The sequence below is a fragment of the Trachypithecus francoisi genome, unplaced genomic scaffold, assembly GCF_009764315.1.
Source record: "Trachypithecus francoisi isolate TF-2019V2 unplaced genomic scaffold, Tfra_2.0 Lachesis_group5, whole genome shotgun sequence".
Lineage (NCBI taxonomy): Eukaryota > Metazoa > Chordata > Mammalia > Primates > Cercopithecidae > Trachypithecus > Trachypithecus francoisi.
The window spans coordinates 102707951-102732887 of record NW_022681470.1 but is presented as its reverse complement, the minus strand read 5'-3'; the positions used below and the strand labels follow the sequence as shown (position 1 = coordinate 102732887).

The following is a 24937-nucleotide window of genomic DNA, read 5'->3' as shown; positions in this document are numbered from 1 at the left end:
CTTGGAAGACGTTTGGTAAAAGCCTGAATAACAGAAAGAGTATCCTTTCCCCTTGACTTTTTTGCTATGAGGGTAAAATTCCAAATATTTAAGACAAATCCCAGTAAGACCAGGCCGTGACATGGTCTCCGTACGACGAGATTAATGGTAACGGCAGTGCTGCCAAGCGCAGGACAGGACGAACTCTGTGGCAGCTTGCGGTCACTCTTTCACCTGCTAGATACAGCAGTGCTGTGGAGTCACGAGAAGCAACCAGAATGGAAGCAGCAGTGACACTTGCTCAAGTACCACACTGCCAACCTGCTGCCCTGACCTAAGCCGCCCAATGCCTAATAAGACTTCTCTAACCTCTCCGATAGCCCCTTAGCTTGTTGTTGGGGTAAGGAGGGTAAAAACAGTAATAAGACCACGATAAGAAGAGCAGTCTCTAAAACAACCTGTCTCTGAAAACATCACAGCTAGGGTAGCCTCACCGCGTTGCCCGGCAACAGCGGCGGTGCTCCGCTCCCAGAACTGGAGGCGGCCGCAAGACGTCAGGAAGCAGCGCGCTTTTTCCACCAAGGGACCTTTACGTCATCACGTATCCTTGCAACGTCACTACGCTCTGTGTAGGCCGGCAGTCATAGGTGAGTAGACCTTAGGCGAGAGAAGGCACGTACTTTCCCTAAGAAGCGGGAGGGGAGAAATAGAGGGCAGTGGGATGAGAAGAACCTCGCGCGTCGGAAGCCGCGGAGGGAAGGGCCGTCTTTGGTTACCTGGGGAGTGGGAGCAGCTGCGGATCCTTTATGAAGTGCCCGGATGAAGCTCCAGCACCCACGCGCTTTCCGGATTGAGTGCAGCGCCATCTTGAGAAGGGCGGAGCCGTCTTTTTCGTAATGACGTCTGTTTGTTCAGAAAGCCAATCCCAGTCTCGCGACTCCTGCTTGCTGGGCGAGGCCTGGGCCTCCAGGCTCCGCGGCGCAGCCGCTATCAGGCGGAGTGTAGTTTTTACCGAGCAGGTGGGGACAGGAACGGGGTGGGGCTTTAGTGATTTTCCCTGGATTCCGTGTCTGCGCAGCCTTCCTGGAAGGAGAATCTCTGGGGATTATTAGTAGGCGCGCTTTAGACTGGGAGGAAAGTCAAGTAGGCTGCCTTTCTGATCTTAGCTTTGTGAAGGCAACCTTAAAAAAGTTTGTTTAGGAACGCCCAGTTCTTTTAGAGGGCAATGTAAGTGGTCTTTTTAGACGTATGTGGCCTCGTTTCCCTTTTTTTCTTTGAGACAAGGTCTCACTCTCGCTCAGGCTGAAGTGCAGTGGCGCGATCTCGGCTCACTGCAAACCTCCGCCTCCCAGGCTCAAGCTGTTCTGCCTCAGCCTCCTGAGTAGTTGGGACCACAAGGGTACGCCACCACGCCCGGCTAAGTTTTGTATTTTTGGTAGAGACAGGGTTTCACCATATTGCCCAGGCCCTCTCGAACTCCTGAGCTCAAGCCAAGCCATTTGCCTCGGCCTCCCAAAGTGCTAGGATTACAGGCATGCACCACCACACTGGGCTTATGTGGCCTTATTTCATTCGTCCTGTGAACTTTGTTGAACCCCACCGTAATGTGCCAGGCACTGAAAGTACAGAGGAAGACGTATCTTGCCTTCAAGATGTGTACAGTCTAATAGAGTATCGGATAAATAAGTGATGTACACTTAATAGGTGTTAAAGAAGCAAACACCAAGTTTTGAGGAGGAGTGGTTAGGACTGTGGTGTTTCAACCTAATCTAGGAAAGACTGCAGGAAGGTTATACCTGATGGAAGAAATTGTTTTGTTTGGGGTTATGATAAAATTTAATACAGTTCTTCTGCTTCTGTTAATTCACCTAAAAATCTCCCAGACAGATTTACGAGTGTTTCAGTAAAAATATTACTGGAAGAAATCAATGAGGATTCCCTTATGTGTTTTGTTATAATTCATCCAGCTACTGAAAATTACCAAGGAGAGGTAGGAGATAAGAGATGCCCATAAAGGAGCTGAAATCTACCAGGGTTAAGACAAAACAGTAAATTAAAACCATATAGTATAATCTTGTAGGTGTACAAAGTACTGGTGAAGTTCAAGTATAATTGGTGTAATTTAGAAGTGAGCAGAAAAGGGATGAAGGCAAAAAAAAAAAAAAAACTAGGAAATCAAGTTACAGCCTTCAACAAAACTCATCAGTTTGGTTTTGGCTGTTAAATTTGAGGTGCTTGTAGTACTTCCAAAATGTGGTGCCCATTAAATAGATACATGGGTCTGAAGCTCAGAAGCGATGTGAACTACAGAACAGATGGTAATTGAAACCAAGGAAATCCTTGAGACCACCAGATAGAGTTTGTGGAATGAAAGCAGCCAGATGATGGGAATAAAGGAACCAAGAGGTGTTGTAGAACCCAAAGAATGTGATATTACTGAGACCTTGGAAACAAACCTTGCCAGGGGAAAGGGGATGTATGTTATCCCTTGTAAAATGCAGTTTAATCAATGCCCTACATATTTTACTCATACATAGAGCAAAGCATTATAGTACAGTTTTTTACATATATTTTATTAATTAGATTATATAAGCCTAGCAATTAGCAAGGTTAGATTTCTGACATCCTTAGCCATCTAGATAGCAAGATAAAACCTAGCAATAAGACTATGGTGCACCAAAAGCTGTCAAAGGGTATACCTACTTTATTTCTTCAAGAAGTAGTTCTTAGTCTTATCTGCAGACTCCCATGACCAATAATATTTTCATGGGACATATTTCCAAGACATAGTCCCACTAAAAAAGGTGGGACTTTCAGACCACAAGTTTGATAACTTCAGTATCTTGATTTTTAAAATCAAAAATATTTGCAATTTTTAGACTTTGTTAGAAGTAATAAATTGTGTTTTGCACCGTGGTTGTCACCTGGTAACTCTCAGGTGTCACTCAGCCAGCCTTGCTTTTTGGACAAGGACTATAGTTTATATTTCTAACATCTCCCCCAGCACCTAGAATAGTCTCTTGTGCAGAGTAGGCACCTCTTTTAAAAGTAAATTGGATTTTAACAAATTACACAGCTTATTGTCAGCGATTGATATGCTTTTAACAGCCGGAAGGAAGTTAACAGAAAAGACACAGGATGTATTAAAAATGAACCAGTTCTGTCTACTTTTGTACTTTTTCACAGTAAGCATTTTGATGTTGGAGAAAGTGTGACTATAAAGCTCACCATCTTCTAAGAGGAGGAATATATTCAGCTCAGTATATTTAACTTATTTTAGTAAGTTTTAATAGTGGTAACTGTGACTCCTCCGGGAAAGATATATTATTCAATGTATGTTTAAAGAAAAAACCTGTAATACACTTTTGAAATGTTTTCATACAAAATGGTTAACATTTAAAAGTGTATATATATCATGGGCTGGGCATGGTGGCTCACACCTGTAATCCCAGCACTTTGGGAGGCCAGGGTGGGCAGATCACTTGAGGTCAGGAGTTCCAGACCAGCCTGGCCAACATGGTGAAACCCCATCTCTACGAAAAATACAAAAATTATCAGGGCATGGTGGTGTGCGCCTGTAGTCCCAGCTACTCGGGAGGCTGAGACACGAGAGTTGCTTGAACCCGGGAGGCAGAGGTTTCAGGGAGCCCAGACCGAGCCACTGCATTCCACACTGGGCGACACAGCAAGACTGTCTCAGAAAAAAAAAAAAAAGAAAGAAAGAAAAGTGTATATTATGCAGTTGGTTATATGGAAAATTCTATGGAATACTTCTTTCTCCAACAGCGTTGTTTAAATGAAGCACCGCTGTATTTAATGACAGTATTTTACCACTGCTATCATTTGAGTAAGCTAAAGAACTTTGGTAAAGTGAGATATAAATGTTGTATTGAGAGCAGACTTTAAACATACCTAAGATTAAAAACTTTTATAGTCCTATTCTTATAGCATGAACTATGTGTCTACATATGTTCATGCTTACAATTTTGAAGACTTGTTTAAATTTTGATTTCTCATCAACACTTTTACTTTATAGTAAGTTCTGGTAATTTTGTTCTCTCCTTAACATTCCCTGCAAATCCTCTCTTGCTAGAAACAACAGATTAAAACCAGACTGGCAGTTGGGAAATGGTTTCTATTGCAACCATGTGTGTCAGAAGAAAGGATTAGGTTTCCTTGTCCAAGAACATCAAGGGGAACCTCCACCTCTGCAGACACACCTCTATTCCTTAGTAATGGAGAGTTTATACCTAGTTAGATTTAAACGGGATAAGGGAAGAGTTTAAATCCATTCTTAGCTCAAGCAGTATAATCAGCCCTCAAGTCTCAAAGTATCCAATTTTGTTTCTCTAATTTAATTCTATGTGTCAGGTTGGTGTTAGATGCTGATCAAGGTAATGGAGATTTGCCCTACACGTTTATTCACTTAAAGAAGAATTTTGCAGACTGCAAAGACTAGATGGCAATTGTCTTCAAAACTTATTTAAAGCACAATTCATTCACCCCTGACCTTTCATTTATATTGAATATGTTTTTTCAAATATAGAAGAGATTCTATAATAAAAGCAAACAGACTTCTCTCTTCATAATTATGGGGTACAGTTCTTTGTACATGTTCTCTGACCATGCCATCTTATGCTGGACCTATTATAAGGACCCAAATTAAAGTGAGGCAGATCCTGCTTTTGAGTGAGATAACCTCCAAGAGTCATTAAAGTATGTGGGAAGCTGTAATAATGATTATTCTTTTTTTACCTTTGGCTTAACTTTAGTTCCTCCTCTTATTTTATAACTGATGAAACTGATCCACAGATATTAAGTACCTTGACCAAAATCACACAAGTAAAAGCAAGAATGAGAAGAACCTTCAGTCAGGTGCAGTGGCTCATGCCTGTAATCCCAGCACTTTGGGAGGGCGAGGTGCGCAGATCACCTGAGGTTAGGAGTTTGAGACCAGCCTGGCCAACATGGTGAAACTCCGTCTACTGAAAATACAAAAATTAGCCAGGTGTGGTGGCAGGTGCCTGTAATCCCAGCTACTCAGGAGGCTGAGGCAGGAGAATCACTCAAAACCGGAAGGCAGCGGTTACAATGAGCCAAGATTGTGCCGCTGCACTCCAGCCTGGGCAACAAGGGCGAAACTCCATCTCAAAAAAAAAAAAAAAAAAAAGAACCTTCATCTCCAGATGAGTGTTCTACTTTGACACCACGGTAAAGCTGAAGAGGCTAAAGCTAGGGCCGGTCCAAATGGGGAAAGGTTCCACATAAAGCCACATCCTTGTGTTAGGCTTCAAAGTCAGAACAAGCAAATATCCTGTTTTTAAAGGCTGATACTCTCAACATCTCCACCCCAATGTAAAAAGATGTTGTCTTTCCCTAGTAGTTTTTGGGAGAGAGCAAATTATAGCATCTTAGTGTAAGGACAGTAATCAGAAGCTCATCTTATCTTTGGGAAGGCTTAAAGGGTTTTTTAGGGAGCTATCGTTATCACTTTATTTCTGGAAGAAAGAGCAAAATGCAAGAAGAGACTAAGTGATGTGAATAGCAAAATGGGATTTTTCTCAGAGAACTTTTTTCTTAAAATTAAGGGGCAAGGCCACACTCTGTATTGCCAGGTTCAACTTCTTGCCTTAAGGACAGTTTTCCACCCCACAACAGAGAAGATATTTTGATGAGAGTCAAGGTGGGGAAGATGGGTAGAGAGAGCAGATACAAGTGAATAACATGTATGCAAACTGACTCCATTACGTGTAGAGTCATTAGTGTACAGAACCAGGAGGAATACTGATGACATAGCAATGTTACAGGCCCCAGGATTCCTGTTTATATTTAATGTTTTCTCTCCATACTCTTACAAATGGTCATTTCAACACTAGAGAACAGGTCTTTTAAAAAGGTGGAGAATTGCTCCCTTGTGTATGGATCTAGAATAGAGAATAATTTGCGAGAATTGTAAGACTATTTCAGTGTTCCTTATCCCCATTTTTCATCCTCAGTCTTAGGACGTGTATCCCATAGAGGAAATACAACTTTAAAATGAGCAAAATTAAACTTTTGAAAGTGTATTTTATTTTATTGTCTCTCTTTGCATGGTGTATCTTTTCTACTTGGTATGGCCCTAAAGACAAGATCCTTATACTATCTGTACACTTATTCTGTTATAAAATCACCATCCTTTGCTCCCAGCTACTTTATAACTTGGGGGAGCAGGGTTTGCAATTCAAAGCTTATCTTTTACAAAAAGAACTTTAACAAGATCTCCAAAAAGCTCCCTCGAGTGGCTTTTAGATAGGCTCTTTTCTGTTTGTCTTTGTAATCAAACTACATTAGATTCCATCCAACACCCTATCTTCTAGTATGATGCTGTGATCCTAGGTGTGACTATTAAAAGTAAAACATAATGCTTATATCTTGATATTTATAAAAACATGATTAAAAGATATCTTTGCCTTTCTAAAAATAGGGTCTTGACCTCACTGTCTCAGTCAAATTCCACTTCAGCCCATGAGATTTCACTGGACTTCCCCAGATTCATTGACAACTGCAATCAACTATGTTTTTCTTTACTTTTTCTCCTCGGTAAGTAGAACTGAGCATGATCTTGGAGAAAATCAGCATGCATTACTGATCTGTGAACCATTCATCCTTCACATGCCTCTTTTTCCCTGTATGTGCCTCTTTTTCCTTGTATGTAAAGTGAGGGCAAGAAAGAGGAGGGCTAGATGACACCATTGTAACTCTTGTGTTTCAAGACACTCGTTTCTGCCTTGTCTCAGATTACAGTCATTTCAAAATACAAAAATAGGTATTACAGTCAGAATCCACATTTTAGAGTATATCTGCTGACCCCATGTCTGTGGAAGATACTGAGATGCAGGTACTGAGAATGGGCCTCAAAATTTTTCTCAAGACTGTGCTCCAGGAAGCTATGTTCAACCAAATGAAATTGGCCCTACTTGTCATCTTAGCATAGCAGGTTTCCGTTTGTGAAAGACAGAGAATATGTAACTCTCAACCATCTGAATATGAAGTGGCTTTCCACAGATCTCTTTTCGAAGGGTAGGTAGGAAGAATATCTTGACCTGTTTTCGTTCTCTGTAGCAGTTCCTCTAGCTCCCAACTGTATTACTTTTTGCTTGTTCTCAGAAATATGCTTCTTCTTTTGTAATCGGCAGTAACAATGATTTGTGTGCCAGCTGCTAGCCTAAGAGAGAGTTCCAGAAGACGGCTACCTAACAGGTGCTGTGGCATTTAGAAGAGGAATGGAACCACTGTCTACCTACAGCTTGTAGGTGTGGAGAACAAAGTATATGTGTGTTGGAGAGATGGTGGGTGGGAAATAAATACCCCTGCCTCTCTCTCCTCTCACCCTTTGATCTTCTGATCTTTGGTTACTCCCATTTGATGAACCTCAGAGCAAAGGAGTATGATTTATCCAGTCCGTAAAGGTCGGTCCCTCTGCCAGCCCCTTCCCCAGATGCACAGAACAAAGTGCAAAATGATAGACAATGGATCTGAATGAAAATATTCACTGGAGAGCTATCTATTTGCAGAACTAGGAATATAACTAAAAATGATAAAAACCAAAATCATCTTAGGATAACTTTTTAAATAGGCATTAAACTTCTTAAAGGCAAGACCTTTATCTTCATCTCTGACTTAGAGTACTAGGCACATCCAAGACGGACTCATCAGTGCTGTACGTGGAAACTAAGAAAAAAAAAAAAGAGCTCAATAAATATTGGCAAATTGGTTAAATGAACAAAACACATGTGAGGGGGAGGAGGGAAATGTGCAATGGGATATTTTAGATAGTGCAGAGAGTTGGGAAAAAATTGTTTTTGAGCCTAAGAAACCCTGGAAGCGTTTTTTAATTCTCTACTACATGCTTGCTTTCTTGTGGTTTGCTCTTTCTGCTAAAAAGCAGAATGCATAAAACATTCTGATTAGTTAAGGGTTATTACTTAGGTTCCAAATAATGTTTCACATATAAATCTAAATTACTACTCTTCCTCCATTCTGCTTCCCTTTCTGTTTGGTCAAATCCCTGTGGGAGAGAGTAGCATTCCTGTGGTGGGTAAAATAATTTCTATGGAAATTTTTCAAAATGCAATTTCTCTAAACGTTATGTGAAGATATGATTTATTTCTGGATTCAGTCCTTGTGCTTACATCATCTTCCAATTTATCATCAAGTTCTCTGTGTGCCAGTTCTGTGTTTAAGAATCTGTTCATATCAGTTGTAATCTAAGAGGGTAAACTTCCACTAGGAGAATTGAAGCAGAAAAGAAGAAAATGTGTCCCAGAAGGTAATGGGTGCACTGAAAAGAAGATGGGACTTTATTCCCGGTCCTAACACTGCTGTAGCAAGTAAAGTGACATTGGAAAGTCCTTAACTTTGCCACTTTTTTTTTTTAGACCGAGTCTCACTCTGTTGCCCAGGCTGGAGTGCAGTGGAGTGATCTGGGCTCACTGCAACCTCCACCTCCTGGGTTTAAGCAATTTTCCTGCCTTAGCCTCCTGGGTAGCTGGGATTTCAGGTGCCTGCCACCATGCCTGGCTAATTTTTGTGTTTTTCGTAGAGATGGGGTTTCACCATGTTGGCCAGATTGGTCTCGAACTCCTTATCTCAAGTGATCCACCTGCCTCAGCCTCCCAAAATGCTGGGATTACAGGCATGAGCCACAGGGCCCAGGCAACTTTTGAACCTTTTTGTGCATGTATATGTCTGAAAAGAACTGAGAATGTTTGAACCACATGCCTCTCAAGGTTCCTTCTAGCCATTAACGTGTAAGCTTATGCTCATGTAGGTGTTGTTGCATTTCTAACCCAAAGACTGCCCAATACTTTGGAAATGCAGGTTAATAAGTGGAATTATCCTGCTATTTTGACAGAGGATCCCACTGGCACCTCAATGATTCTTTGATTGTTATATCATGAATTTGTGGAAGACCCAGAAACCGTGTCTTGGGTAGTCTAGCATTGGAGGAATTGAATCAAATTGTGACTAACTTGAAGAAAAAATTTTGTTAGAAAACATTAGATAATAAATTCATAATAAAGGAGAAATAAAGAGTCGTCTAATATTATTACATGCATCTCTTGGTGGGGATTGGAGGGGGACACAGTTTAGGAGCTAGTATTGTGGGAGAGAGCCTGGAGGGAAGAGTAAGATCTGGAAGAAATGGGAAAACCATTTATCACTAAAGCTTGTCAGGCCAAGGCACCAGTACTTGTATTCATTCATACTGTTCACTCACTTAAAAAAAATCATTTAATGCATTCTTACTGCATGTGCATGAAACTAAAGCACTGAAAAGATAATTTTTATCATTATCCGAGTACCACATATGATACTTCTTACATATTATCAAATGTATCACCTTTTCTTGGCTCTAGTTTCCTATTTCCCACTCCAAAACCTCAGAGACATGGAATTGGAAAACCACCTTTCTTTCCTCCCTCCCTCACTACCATCCTGCCCACATGTGTTGACCAGCTCTGATTAACATGGTCGTGTCTAGGATGCTGGCGCTCCATGGGGGATTAAAACGTGGATCCCACCATAGAAAAGCTGAGTATTGCACGAAGGATTTCTTATAAACTTATGAAATACAACAGGAAAATAGGTGCCATTCTAGAGCATGAGCATGATAGTATGAACTCAAGTGCCCTATTATTATTTTTGTTTTATTTTATTTTTTTTGAGACAGTCTCACTCCGTCGTCCAGGCTGGAGTGCAGTGTTGCAATCTCAGCTCAACGCAACCTCCACCTCCCGGGTTCAAGCGATTCTCCTACCTCAGCCTCCCGAGTAGCTGGGATTATAGGCGCCTGCCACCACACCTGGCTAATTTTTGTACTTTTAGTAGAGATGAGGTTTCACCATGTTGGGCAGGCTGGTCTCAAACTCTGGGCAGTCTGGTCTCAAACTCCTGACCTCAGGTGATCCACCCGCCTCAGCCTCCCAAAGTACTGGGATTACAGGCATGAGCCACCACGCCCAGCCAAGTTCCCTATTTTTAAAAATATTAGCCACTAGATAATTTAGTATGAGTCCACACAACCACTGACAGTTCTTGGGACCTTTCTCCTGGTCTGCATGCACAACCCCACCACAGGAGTAAGAGACAGGGGTACACTTATCACTTACGTTGTCACTGCTAGTTATTACCTCAGTAAAAACAAGACTACCATGCCTAGTGCACAGAAGGTCACAGGACTGTGGTTTCTCCTCAAAGAGTGATATTCGTTTAGAACGTAGTCATCCCTCTTATCCCAGAACTGCTTGAGAATTAAGGAGGGAAGGCCGGGCGCGGTGGCTCAAGCCTGTAATCCCAGCACTTTGGGAGGCCGAGACGGGCGGATCACGAGGTCAGGAGATCGAGACCATCCTGGCTAACACGGTGAAACCCTGTCTCTACTAAAAATACAAAAAAAAAAAAAAAACTAGCCGGGTGAGGTGGCGGGCGCCTGTGGTCCCAGCTACTCGGGAGGCTGAGGCAGGAGAATGGCGTAAACCCGGGAGGCGGGGCTTGCAGTGAGCTGAGATCCAGCCACTGCACTCCAGCCGGGCGACAGAGCGAGACTCCGTCTCAAAAAAAAAAAAAAAAAAAAAAAAAGAGAATTAAGGAGGGAAAGAAAAGAAGAGGGTCTCTAGCTCTGACCTTTACTATGTTGGGAAGATTCCCCACTCTAATCGTGTTGCCACTCCTGTTTTTTTAAGACAATAATAAGGTCTCCTTTTCTAGAACACTCAGCTCATAGGTTTTTAGACCTGTCCAACTGACATTTAACACCATGAGATGGTGGAGTTGAGGGAGTCATGAGACTAGTAACACACAAACAGATTTTCAAGAGCTTGACATTCCATTATTTACTCACCTAGCAAATACTTATTGAGTGTCTATTGTGCCAGGCACTGTGCTACATACACAGAGCTGAATAGGATGCTATCCATGCTCTTCAAGATCTCAGTTTAATTAGGGAGAAGGCAAACAGCAAACAGAACTTCACGTCTTAGGATATTGGCTGTGGGTTTGTCAAAAAAGGAAAAAAAATTCAAGAGAAACATCTTTGTATCAGGAAGCCCTTTCTATTTCCTTAGAATCACACTTTATAAGCAGTCCTAGCCCCACTGCTTGCTATTCGTATAACCTTGGACAGGCTTCCTAAGAGTTCTGGACCCCAGTGTCCTCATCTGAAGATGGAGGCAAAGAATAAGCTCCCCAAGTTTCCTTACTGCTCTAAAATGAATACTGAGCTCAGTCTTGAAGGAGTGTCTGTATAGAATTTTGAATTGGAAAGAGGAGCAGGGTGCCCTTAGGAGAGAGAACTGCATGAAGAAAACAAGGATATGCAAATGAATAGGGCATAAAGAAAAGTGGGAGTAAAGAGAATAAGGTACCAACACATCTCCCTGCTTCTACCTTCACTCCCTTCCATGTATTTTTAATCAGCCATCAGAGCAGTCTATTAAAATGTAAGTCAGGTCATGGTCACTCCTTTGCCCAAAATCCTCCAGTGGCTTTCCATGTCATTTGGAAAAAATCCAAAGTTCTCAAAACCTATAAGACCTAAGTGACCTGCATCTCCCATCCCAACCTCTCTTTCTGACCCTTTCCCCATTGCCTTCCCCCTGCTTTGCTCTACTCCAGATGCTGGTCTCCTCACCAATGCTCACCAGTTACCACCTAAAATCTTTTACTTTATTTTCTCCTCCTCTGGAATATAAGCAGCACAGGAGCATGGCCTTTTGTCTGCTTTATTATGTATTCTCAAAGTTCAGAATGTGCATGTCTAGTAACGTATTTGTTAAATACATTTTCTTATTTACAGATAAGGAAACTAAGATCAAAGAGAATGCAAATGAAGTCAAACTGCTCTTTAGGAGAGTGTGGACCAGAACGTGCACAGATTTTCTGTGTCTCTGCCCCAAGGGCTTTATGGTAGACAGAATGATGGGCCCTGAAGATGACTATATGGCAGAAGAAACTTTGCAGATGTGATTAAAAATCTTGAGATGAGAATATTATCCTAGTTTATTCTCCAATGTAATGATAGAGGTTTTTCTAACAGAGGGGCAGGAGAGTCAGTCTGAGAAGGAAATGTGATGATGGAAACAGAGGTTGGAAGATGGAAGGGGACCCAGAGCCAAGGAATGCAGGTAGAAAAGAAAAGCCTGATTCTCCCCTAAAGCCTCCAGATGGAATTCAGCCCTGCCTCCACCTTGATTTCAGGGCTTCTTACCCCAAGAACTGTAAGCTAATACATTTGTTTTTGTTTTTGTTTTCTTTGAGATGGAGTCTTGCTCTGCTGCCCAGACTGGAGTACAGTGGAGCAATCTCAGCTCACTGCAACCTCCGCCTCCTGGGTTCAAGCGATTCTCCTGCCTCAGCCTCCCAAGTAGCTGGGATTACAGGCGCCCACCACACCCAGCTAATTTTTTTGTATTTTTAGTTGAGACGAGGTTTCGCCATATGCTGGCCAGGTTGTTCTCGTACTCCTGACCTCGGGTGATCCACCTGCCTCAGCCTCCCAAAGTGCTGGGATTACAGGTCTGAGCCACTGCACTCAGACATATGGGTTGTTTTAAGCCTTCAAGTTTGTGATACCTTGTTGGAGCAGCAATAGGAAACTAATACAACTTCAATTCACTGCATCTTCAGAGAAAAATGCTGGGCAGGTAAGGTGGGGACAGTTTGTTGATTCATTATTTAATAACTAGCTATTGAGCACCCCTCCCCACTTTTTTGGTGGAACACTGTGTGTAGTAATATGAGGTAAAGAACATAATTTGTGCTCTCAGAAGCTTACTAGCTAGCAGCTACAGCTATGGCTAGGGAATGGCTAGCCTTGAATTCAAGGGGGTAGGATTTGCACCTAACTTGAGACCAATGCTTAGACTTCTAGATGCAAAAACTGGGAGCCTCCTTCCAGGATTTGATCTCAACACAGACAAGAGTGTTTGTTCACTCATTTATTAATTGACTCAACCAACATTTACTGTATACATTGATATATCTGTTTTAGCAAAGAAAACGGAGGATATGAAAGGGGAACTTTCACATCTTAATGTAATTTTTTTTTTAAAAAAAAGCAGTACGATTAAGTGTCTGTGTGTGCTTTAATTTGAAGATTTCTAGTATTTTTTCATGTTTTAATTAATTATTTTTGAGGCAGGGTCTCACTGTCTCACCCAGGCTAGAGTGCACAGGTAAAATCATAGCTCACTGTAGCCTCAACCTCCTGGCCTCAAGTCATCCACCCACCTAAGTCTCCCAAATAGCTGTGACTACAGGCATGTGCCACCACACCCAGTCAGTTTATTTTATTTTATTTTATTATTTTAGAAAAGGGTTCTCCCTGTGTTTCCCAGGCTGATCATATCTCTTGGCATCAAGCAGTCCTCCCGCCTCAGCCTCCAAAGTGCTGGGATTACACATGTGTGCCATGGCACCCAGCCCAGTATTTTTTTTTTTTTTAATTAAAAAAAGGTGGCTCACACCTGTAATCCCAGCACTTTGGGAGGCTGAGGTGGGCAGATCACAAGGTCAGGAGTTCGAGACCAGCCTGGCCAACATGGTGATACCCCATCTCTACCAAAATACAAAAAGTAAATCAGCCAGACATGGTGGCACGCACCTGTAAATCCCAGCTACTCCAGAGGCTGAGGCAGGAGAAATGCTTAAACCCCAGGGGCGGAGGTTGCATGAGCCAAGATCATGCCACTACACTCCAGCCTGGGCGACAGAGCAAGACTCCTTCTCAGGGGGGAAAAAAAAAAAAAAAAAGGAAACATTTTCCGAAAGCTAGTCTGAGCCAGGTAGTATGAAAGACACTGAAGATAAAAGAGCAGCCTTGAACTCTGGACACTTACAGCTTAATAGGAGTGACAAGTGAACAGGGGATTGCCCCACCCAAAGCTCTTGTGACTAGAGAGAGAAATAAGGTTTCTGTGGAGGCCCAGAGGGGTCCTCCAACCCTGCTTGGAGGACAGTACTGGGGTAGAGAGGGTCAAGTAGAGATTCCCAAAAGTAACATCTCAATTGAACGTTCTGATCCTTAGCAAGCCTCGGGCACTTTGGCCTTGCCTACCCTGGCCTTGGTTGTTTTGCTAACCAGAGCCAGCTGTGTTGTGGGTGTCTTTTCCTCTCTCCTGGTGTCCCCGCCTGGACCCTTCACTCTTTGCCTCCCACGCCCTGGCATGACACAGGCATTTTCAGACCCTTTCCCAAGATTCTGTTTACAGCCAGCATCCTGTGCAGCTCGTGAGGAGTCATAAGCCCATGATGAGATAAGAGGAGGAACTTGGAGGAAAACATGATGAACATGGGCAAAGCCAATGGGGTAAAATATGCATGTTTTCATTTGCTTTTCCCAAACAGGATGCTTTCACACCACTGTCTATAATCCAAACAGTATGTTTCTCCTTAACATACTGTGAAGATGTGAAGCCACATGAGAAATGTTCTCCCAAGATGGAGTTCGTGTCCCTCCTGGAGCTCCCTCAGCACCCTGTGCTCCCACATTTCAAAGGATCACTCACACCCTAGCCCATTTCCTCACTGTCTAATGTTCTCCACGGACCCCTAAGATCCTTCTAGAGCCATGAGCAGCCTTGCTTGAGGTTGTATGGCATATATCCTATGCACAGTGAATGCTCAGTAAATAACTGCTCCATTGAACTGAATAGAATAAAACAGCATAGATACTAGTTTGGTCAAATTTTAAAACATCAGAAGTTCAACTCTCATTTTGGAAGGCGAGGATGTGATTAAAATTCAATTTTAATCGATTATTTCTCAGAAAACATAAAAATGTTCCTACAATTCTCAAATAAATATTTACCAATTACATTTTCAACCTGATTTGACACTCTGAGGAGGGGGGAAGGTTGAGTATATCATAAAAGCTTCAGTTTACCTCTAATTTGTGGTTGTGTGTGAAGAAGGAGCACAGGATATAGAAGAGGGAAAAATGCTTTGAAAACTCTAAAGTGGGTTGCAAATGTTAGTTGGTTTTCACACAAAGGACACAGAAACCGCCCGTGCATTCAGGCACTTGCAGACTGAAGCAAACAGCTGTATTTGGATGAGGCAGAGGAATGGTGGGAGGAACTGTTTCTCGCTGCACAGAGCATTCAGTTGTTCTGGGCTTTGCCGGGACACAGATGGTTTTCCTTGCTGGAATTGGTCAGGGAGGGCAGGGGAAGTGCCCAGGCTTTGCTTTCCCATAATCGACAGTACAGAGTTTTAAGAAATATTTGAACAGTAGCACTGTTCTGGTACCTACTTGGGAAAGCCAATTCTTGATTTTAAAAATTCAAATCAAAACAGTGACAGTGACACATTCTGCTTCCATTTCATACCATTCCTGACTTCTTAGAAGCGGTTGATGCTAGTGGTCTTCTCTGGTAGGGATTGCTAGCCCTGGCTTTGCAGCAGCCCATGGAGCCGCCAGTTCTCCAGGGAAATTGCAAAATACTCCTAAATATTCTAAAAATGAAATTAAATATTCATTTTGTTGTAATTTATATGCGCCATCCAATACTTTTAGAAGATGTCAGTACCGTGGAATGACATGACCAGCAATAATATGTTGCAACTCTGAGATAGAGCTAGAAATTCTCAGAATCAGAAGCTGATGGTCCTGCAGTCCAATGCCGTGTGATTTTCACTGTGGCCAGCTGTACAAGACTTAGCCTATACTTCACTGTGTGTAACTCTGAAACATTTTGTAAGTCTAAGATGGTAATATATTCTTTCATAAAGCCTCAATCTACTGAGTTCTAATCATTCTTGATCTTTCTCAAATAAACAGTGGTCAAATCTTTCCCAAAAACTAAGTAACTGAGCATTCACATTTTACAACTATAATGTAATTTTGGTATGAGAAAACTATTTCCTGGTCTCCAGGATCTAGAAAGTAAACATGTAACAAACAATTAGGAATGTGGTATCAGGTAGTCAAATGTTCTACGCGTCTCCAGCCTAAGCTCTCCACTTCAGATTTCTTGTTCTTTTCCTTTTTGCTTAAGCATATCTTGGTATGTTGCCTGGGAGTTTACGTGTGTTACCACAACAGAACGAAGAATTATGTAATATAAAGCCCAACTTGTTTTTCTTTTCCCTACCAATTGTACTATAACTTAGACAAAATTCAACCATTTTCTTTCATTATGTACAGTGGCTATTAAAAAGAAAGGATGTAGAAAAAAATTTTTCAGGAAACAGTGGGAAACTAATGCATCATGATCTGCTTAACAGGGGACTGTAAATAGAAGTCAAGTCCAGACCATGGAAATTGCTTCTTTAAAATATATTTTTTTCAATTTTAAAAGTAATACATTCACATGGTTTAAAAAAACCCTCAGACTAAAGAAGAATACAAAATAAAAAGTAAAAGTTCTGCCCTCCAACCTACTACCCCAACTGCTGAATCCCACTGCCAAGAGAAACAGTCATTTGTTGTGCATCTTTCTAGAATAATTCTATGCATATTACAGAGATGTCACAATTATCCACATGCTTTCTGACAAGCTCTGTGACTTGATTTTTCTCCTTACTGTGCTTTGAGCATCTTTACATATTAGTAAACATATACACCTCAGTTAAAAAAAATCAATAGCTGGGTGTAATGGTGCATGCCTGTAGTCCCAGCTATTTGGGAGGCAGACAGGCAGGAAGATCCCCTGAGCCCAGGAATTCTAATCTACCCCAGGCATCTTGGCAAGACCCTGTCTCTTAAGAAAAAAATCAAAAGCTTTATAGTATTCTGTTGAGTAAGAGTATTATTATTTGTTTATACAGCCTCTTTTTGGTGGACATTTGGCTTGTGTTTAGATAGTTACTAATGCAAACAATGCTTCCAGTGAACTTCTGTAAATATATATTTGTATATATAAGAGAATAAATCTTATACCTGCAGAGTAAATTTCTGAAAGTGAATCACTAATTATGAGATTCTGTGCATCTCCAGAGATGTTAACAAACATATACACCCAGCAACAGTGCAAGACAGTGTATTTCCCAACTGCTCCCTCACTGAGATTTTTTTAAAAACATATAAACACTATTATAAGTTACCTCTGGAGTTAAAGAATAACTTTTGCTTTTTACTTTCATAGACATCTGTACTATGTAAACTTGATATAGTGAGGATGTTTTCTTTTGTAATTAAAAGAGATGAAAGAGATTCAGAACACTTGTTTGTAACTGGTTTTGGAATGAAATTTCACTTGGAAAATAAACACCTAGACTATGAGACTCTTCATCAATAGAAAACCATTGTAGGGAGCAGTTACAGGTAAAGCTCTGTTTAATAAGGGTAAGCTGATGGCAGGGAAAGGAACAGGCCTTAAAGAGAACTCACCTGTGAGAACTGGAGAAGGTAACCCTGTGGTATCAAAATGCAGGAGACCAGAGATAGCTATAAATCTCTTGCAGTGTTAATGCCTCCCCATGAAGTCATAATCCCTAGAATGAGAATTTATTTTTGACAATACACCAATAATGCAAGGGACCATGATAAGGAAGTACTGCACTTAGTCTTTCTTGTACCCTGAAATGTTTTTCATTTTATGCCCTTCTAGAATAGAGTGTACTCACTTCCTCTCTTCCTCACATGGACTTGAAAACTCAGCGACTTTAGGATGCAACTCCAGGTTGACACATTTTCATTAGTTTAGAAAACCCACGTGTCCCACTCTCAGAATCATTATTATAGTAGAGGAGATATTCAAGGCAAGGATTCTTTGGGAAACAACATCCAGATTCAAGGGAAAACATCTGAGTCACGACAACTTAAAATCCAGCCTGACCTGCCACAAAAAGTGTTTGTGTAACATTAAGTACCTCATATGCAATTTGTGAAAAGGAAAATCATGTCAATATAACATGAAATTTGTGAAACTCAAACATGATTGTCTAGGCAAGGAGAGCTGAAATAGAAGAAACAAAATTATAGCCTCTAATATGAAAGGAAATACTTTTAGTATGGCTACTGCTAAGCAGTACTTTGTTCAGCCGTATTTTTAAAAAAATTAAAAAGAAGCACTTGATTGCTGGTGATAGTGCCAACTTGAATAAACCCAATGAAGTGAATTTAACAATACCAGCATTTACTCTTTAAGAACTGAATTGTGTTCCTGTCACATTTATATGTTGACATCTTTACCCCCAGTACCTCAGAATGTGACTGTATTTGTGGACAGGGCTTTTAAAGAGGTTAACTAAGGTAAAATGAGATCATTTGGGTGGGCCCTAATCCAATATGACTAGTGTCCTTATAGGAAGAGATTAAGACACAGACAATACACAGAGACCATGTGAAGAGAAGACACAGGGAGAAGTTGGTCATCTACAAGCCAATGAGAGAGGCCTGAGAAGAAATCCACTTTGCTGCCACCTTGATCTTGGAATTCCAGCCTCCAAAACTGTGAAAAAATACATTTCAATTGTTTAAGCCACACAGTCTGTGGTATTTTATGGCAGCCCTAGCAGATTCAGACACTCATGGACACATAACTTCAGAAACATATTTCCACAAAAACAAATGCTTGTGATCCCAGCACTTTGTGAGTCCGAGGCGGGTGGATCACCAGAGGTCAGAGGTTTGAGACCAGCCACACCAATATGATGAAACTTCGTCTCTACTAAAAATACAAAAATTAGCTAGGTATGGTGGCGGGCACCTGTAGCTCCAGCTACTCGGGAAGCTGAGACAGGAGAATGGCTTGGACCTGGGAGGCAGAAGTTGCAGTGAACCGAGATTGCTCCACTGCACTTCAGCCCGGGTGACAGAGCAAGACTCCATCTCAAAAAAGTAATATATATATATATACACACACACACACACAACACAGATACACATATATATACAATTAAAATTATTCACAACAAAGGAAGAAAAATGGAAACAAACTAATTCCCTGCCATAGGAGAATGGTGAACTATGATATATTCACACAGTGGAGTATGATGCACCCACAAAAAAACTGAGGAAAGCTGGCTGGGCGTGGTGGCACACCAGCATTTTAGGAGGCTGAGGAGGGAGGATGACTTGAGCTCAGGAGTTCGAGACCAGCCTGGCCAACATGGCAAAACCCCATCTCTACTAAAAATACCAAAGTTAGCCGGGCGTGGTGGCATGAGCCTGTAGTCGCAGCTACTTGGGTGGGGGGGCGGGGGGAGGCGAGGCAGGAGGATGGCTTGAACGTTGGAGGTTGAGACTGCAGTGAACTGAGATGGTCCCACTGTATTCTGGCCTGGGCAACAAAGTGAGACTCTGTCTCAGAAAAAAAGTACTGTGGTAAGCCTCTGTGTCCCAATATGAAACAATCTCCTGGATATACTCTTGTGGAAAAAAGCAACGCGCCACAGAGTATATGTAGTAAGTTTTATCTATGCCAGAAAGAAGGAGAAATAAAAATATGTGTATGCATTTGCATATTTTTGTAAAAAGTAAACACCGGAAGAATAAACCAAAAAAGCAAATAATGACCCGAGGTGACTGAGGGACGGGGATAATGAGCTAGATAAGACAGGGAGGGGAGTGTGATATCCCTGAGTATATATTTTTATGCAGTTTGAATTTCTGAGTTGTATGAATGTTTTACAATTTCAAAAATAAATTGAAAAGTTGAAAGAAGCAAACCTTACAATTGAATACATTCAAGAAAAAAAAAAACCTAACCACTTGTCAAATTAATAACATAATGATGCAGGTAAAAAGAATGAACATAACTTTTGAAGACAGCAGTCTAAATGGATCCGTCTATGGACTAAAAGATCTGCAATAAAATCTGAAATAGTAGATTTGTTATTAGGAGTGGCATTAGAGTACTGAAATTATTTTATTTGTATTGCAGGATACAGAAAAAATTGTTTTCAGATAGTCGGGAACTTAGGTTTTCCCTGTTTAAGAAGAGGTTTAAATATGGATGGGGAAAAGGTAGGAGGAACTCTGAAACTGGAGGGTACCGTGATGAGCTCTGTACCAGTAGCAGTAAGCACACCTGGAAATGCGATCTTGGTTTCCAGATATCATTCTTCACTAAAGACAACAGGACTTTTTGGGCAAATGGCTAATTCTAAGTTTGGAGAAAGGAAACCACAAGACAACCCTGGAATATTTAGTGCCGGAAATCAAGGGAGTGCTCAAAGACTGGAAAAGACACGTCTAGGTAGGATGTGGTGGCTCACGCCTGTAATCCCAGCACTTTGTGAGGCTGAGATGGGCAGATCGCTTGAGTCCCGGAGTTCAAGACCAGCCTGGACAACATGGCAAGACTCCATCTCTACAAAAAATACAAAATATTAGCCAGGCATTGTAGTGTGTGCCTTTAGTCACAGCTACTGGGGAAGCTGAGGTGGGAGGATGGCTTGAGCCCGGGAGCTGGAGGCTGCAGTGAGCCAAGATCATGCCACTGCACTCCAGCGAGGAAGACAGATCCCAGACTCTGTCTCAAAAAAAAAAAAAAAAAAAAAAAAGATGTCTAAAGAACATAGGAACAGAATTGATGGGGCTCCCAGTAGCCACATTTGAGACAGTTTGAGAATCTCAAAGAATAGCATATAACACATTAATTATAATATGTGATTATTTGTTATATGTAATAATATAATTGGATATAACACATTGAATTTTTAAAAATCCATGTCTATAGTGACACTAAAGAAAAGACAGGAGGAGGGAAGAAAATTCTTCTTTACGAAAGAATGCCAACTAATATATGTAGAAGGATGATAAATTTACAGATTTACCATTTTGCAATGTTTATGCAATAACAGATTCAGGTAAAAATAATCAATGACAAATTGCTAATAGAGAGCAAAATATTATTCATACATCTCAAAGTGTTACATCACAGATTGCTGTCGATTACAAATGGAAAAGGCATCTTCCAAATGGAGACATTCAGCAGATGCCACCTAATTAAATGATTAACACTTAGCATTACCAATGGGACAAACTGATGTTAGGTGTATCGGCTGGGATGTAATGGCAAGTGTACGACATCACTTATGTAGTTTACTTGCTGAAATATTTAACCTGTATCCAAACAGCAATAACCAATCAGACAAATCGAGATTGTAAAGCACTCTTTAAGACTGTGGATATGGGCTTTTGAAAAATGTTCGTGTCATAAAATGAGTAAAGGTTGGAAGGAGGGAACTGATCTATATTATAAGAGATAAACCTGAAAACTAAATTCGTCCGTAACCCTGGATTTGATCTTGGGTTGAAATAAATAGCAAGAAAAGAATATTACTGAGTCAATTAAGGGAATTTGAATATAGACTGTATATTAGGTAAGGTTACGGTGTCAGCTTTAACTTTATTGGCTATAACAATAACATGAATAAATACAATAATCAATTTTTCAGATATATGCTGAAGTACCTAGGGTTGAAATGTTATATATGTAACTTAAATGACTCAGCAAACAAACACTTCTTTTTTTTTTTTTATTTAAGTTCTAGGGTACATATGCATAATGTGCAGGTTTGTTACATATGTATACTTGTGCCATGTTGGTGTGCTGTACCCATCAACTCGTCAGCACCCATCAATTCATCATTTATATCAGGTATAACTCCCAATGCAATCCCTCCCCCCTCCCTCCTCCCCATGATAGGCCCCGATGTGTGATGTTCCCCTTCCCGAGTCCAAGTGATGTCATTGTTCAGTTGCCACCTATGAGTGAGAACATGCAGTGTTTGGTTTTCTGTTCTTGTGATAGTTTGCTAAGAACGATGGTTTCCAGCTGCATCCATGTCCCTACAAAGGACATGAACTCATCCTTTTTTATGGGTGCATAATATTCCATGGGGTATATGTGCCACATTTTCTTAATCCAGTCTGTCACAGATGGACATTTGGGTTGATTCCAAGTCTTTGCTATTGTGAATAGCACCGCAATGAACATACGTGTGCATGTGTCTTTGTAGCAGCATGATTTATAATCCTTTGGGTATATACCCATTAGTGGGATGGCTGGGTCATATGGTACATCTAGTTCTAGATCCTTGAGGAATCGCCATACTGTTTTCCATAATGGTTGAACTAGTTTACAATCCCACCAACAGTGTAAAAGTGTTCCTATTTCTCCACATCCTCTCCAACACCTGTTGTTTCCTGACTTTTTAATGATTGCCATTCTAACTGGTGTGAGATGGTATCTCATTGTGGTTTTGATTTGCATTTCTCTGATGGCCAGTGATGATGAGCATTTTTTCATGTGTCTGTTGGCTGTATGTATGTCTTCTTTTGAGAAATGTCTGTTCATATCCTTTGCCCACTTTTTGATGGGGTTGTTTGTTTTTTTCTTGTAAATTTGTTTGAGTTCTTTGTAGGTTCTGGATATTAGCCCTTTGTCAGATGAGTAGATTGCAAAAATTTTCTCCCATTCTATAGGTTGCCTGTTCACTCTGATGGTAGTTTCTTTTGCTGTGCAGAAGCTCCTTAGTTTAATTAGATCCCATTTGTCAATTTTGGCTTTTGCTGCCATTGCTTTTGGTGTTTTAGACATGAAGTCCTTGCCCATGCCTATGTCCTGAATGGTACTACCTAGGTTTTCTTCTAGGGTTTTTATGGTATTAGGTCTAACATTTAAGTCTGTAATCCATCTTGAATTAATTTTCATATAAGGAGTAAGGAAAGGATCTAGTTTCAGCTTTCTACTTACGGCTAGCCAATTTTCCCAGCACCATTTATTAAATAGGGAATCCTTTCCCCATTTCTTGTTTCTCTCAGGTTTGTCAAAGATCAGATGGCTGTAGATGTGTGGTATTATTTCTGAGGACTCTGTTCTGTTCCATTGGTCTATATCTCTGTTTTGGTACCAGTACCATGCTGTTTTGGTTACTGTAGCCTTGTAGTATAGTTTGAAGTCAGGTAGCGTGATGCCTCCAGCTTTGTTCTTTTGACTTAGGATTGTCTTGGCAATGCGGGCTCTTTTTTGGTTCCATATGAACTTTAAAGCAGTTTTTTCCAATTCTGTGAAGAAACTCATTGGTAGCTTGATGGGGATGGCATTGAATGTATAAATAACCTTGGGCAGTATGGCCATTTTCACTATATTGATTCTTCCTATCTATGAGCATGGTATGTTCTTCCATTTGTTTGTGTCCTCTTTGATTTCACTGAGCAGTGGTTTGTAGTTCTCCTGGAAGAGGTCCTTTACATCCCTTGTAAGTTGGATTCCTAGGTATTTTATTCTCTTTGAAGCAATTGTGAATGGAAGTTCATTCCTGACTTGGCTCTCTGCTTGTCTGTTACTGGTGTATAAGAATGCTTGTGATTTTTGCACATTAATTTTGTATCCTGAGACTTTGCTGAAGTTGCTTATCAGCTTAAGGAGATTTTGGGCTGAGACAATGGGGTTTTCTAAATATACAATCATGTCATCTGCAAACAGGGACAATTTGACTTCTTCTTTTCCTAACTGGATACCCTTGATTTCTTTCTCTTGCCTGATTGCCCTAGCCAGAACTTCCAACACTATGTTGAATAGTAGTGGTGAGAGAGGACATCCCTGTCTTGTGACAGATTTCAAAGGAAAGCTTTCCAGTTTTTGCCCATTCAGTATGCTATTGGCTGTGGGTTTGTCATAAGTAGCTCTTATTATTTTGAGGTATGTTCCATCAATACCGAATTTATTGAGCGCTTTTAGCATGAAGGGCTGTTGAATTTTGTCAAAAGCCTTTTCTGCATCTATTGAGATCATCATGTTGTTCTTGTCTTTGGTTCTGTTTATATGCTGGATTACATTTATTGATTTGCGAATGCTGAACCAGCCTTGCATCCCAAGGATGAAGCCCACTTGATCATGGTGGACAAGGTTTTTGATGTGCTGCTGGATTCGGTTTGCCAGTATTTTATTGAGGATTTTTGCATCAATGTTCATCAGGGATATTGGTCTGAAATTCTCTTTTTTTGTTATCTCTGCCAGCCTTTGGTATCAGGATGATGTTGGCCTCATAAAATGAGTTAGGGAGGATTCCCTCTTTTTCTATTGATTGGAATAGTTTCAGAAGGAATGGTACCAGCTCCTCCTTGTACCTCTGGTAGAATTCAGCTGTGAATCCATCTGGTCCTGGACTTCTTTTGGTTGGTAAGCTATTAATTATTGCCTCAATTTCAGAGCCTGCTATTGGTCTATTCACGGATTCAACTTCTTCCTGGTTTAGTCTTGGAAGAGTGTAAGTGTCCAGGAAATTATCCATTTCTTCTAGATTTTCTAGTTGATTTGCATAGAGGTGTTTATAGTATTCTCTGATGGTAGTTTGTATTTCTGTGGGGTCGGTGGTGATATCCCCTTATCATTTTTTATTGCGTCTATTTGATTCTTCTCTCTTTTCTTCTTTATTAGTCTTGCTAGCGGTCTGTCAATTTTGTTGATTTTTTCAAAAAACCAACTCCTGGATTCATTGATTTTTTGGAGGGTTTTTTGTGTCTCTATGTCCTTCAGTTCTGCTCTGATCTTAGTTATTTCTTGCCTTCTGCTAGCTTTTGAATGTGTTTGCTCTTGCTTCTCCAGTTCTTTTAATTGTGATGTTAGAGTGTCAATTTTAGATCTTTCCTGCTTTCTCTTGTGGGCATTTATTTAGTGCTATAAATTTCCCTCTACACACTGCTTTAAATGTGTCCCAGAGATTCTGGTATGTTGTATCTTTGTTCTCATTGGTTTCAAAGAACATCTTTATTTCTGCCTTCATTTCGTTATGTACCCAGTAGTCATTCAGGAGCAGGTTGTTCAGTTTCCATGTAGTTGAGCGGTTTTGATTGAGTTTCTTAGTCCTGAGTTCTAGTTTGATTGCGCTGTGGTCTGAGAGACAGTTTGTTATAATTTCTGTTCTTGTACATTTGCTGAGGAGTGCTTTACTTCCAATTATGTGGTCAATTTTGGAATAAGTGCGATGTGGTGCTAAGAAGAATGTATATTCTGTTGATTTG

The 24937-nt window shown here is 40.8% G+C and overlaps 1 protein-coding gene and 1 long non-coding RNA gene across 4 annotated transcripts in view; one reads left to right on the top strand and one right to left on the bottom strand.

Moving 5' to 3' along the window:
• WARS2 (tryptophanyl tRNA synthetase 2, mitochondrial) overlaps positions 1-869 on the bottom strand; it is a 123246-nt gene extending 122377 nt beyond the window's left edge. Inside the window, exons 1-2 of one of the 3 annotated variants that reach the window (XM_033195740.1) lie at positions 756-851; positions 438-664 (exon numbers count right to left, since the gene is read on the bottom strand). Coding sequence is in view for 1 of the 3 variants with exons in the window: in XM_033195737.1 (XP_033051628.1) it covers positions 756-845 (90 nt within the window). In the remaining 2 variants the exon portion in view is untranslated. Of the gene's footprint in view, positions 1-437; positions 665-755 lie in introns of all 3 variants that reach the window. The other 2 variants (XM_033195739.1, XM_033195737.1) reach the window with 2 other exon arrangements.
• LOC117074376 overlaps positions 602-24937 on the top strand; it is a 92135-nt gene continuing 67799 nt past the window's right edge. Inside the window, exons 1-4 of the long non-coding RNA XR_004433572.1 lie at positions 602-998; positions 1947-2013; positions 7155-7271; positions 12056-12236. This is a non-coding gene — a long non-coding RNA (uncharacterized LOC117074376). The remainder of the gene's footprint in view (positions 999-1946; positions 2014-7154; positions 7272-12055; positions 12237-24937) is intronic.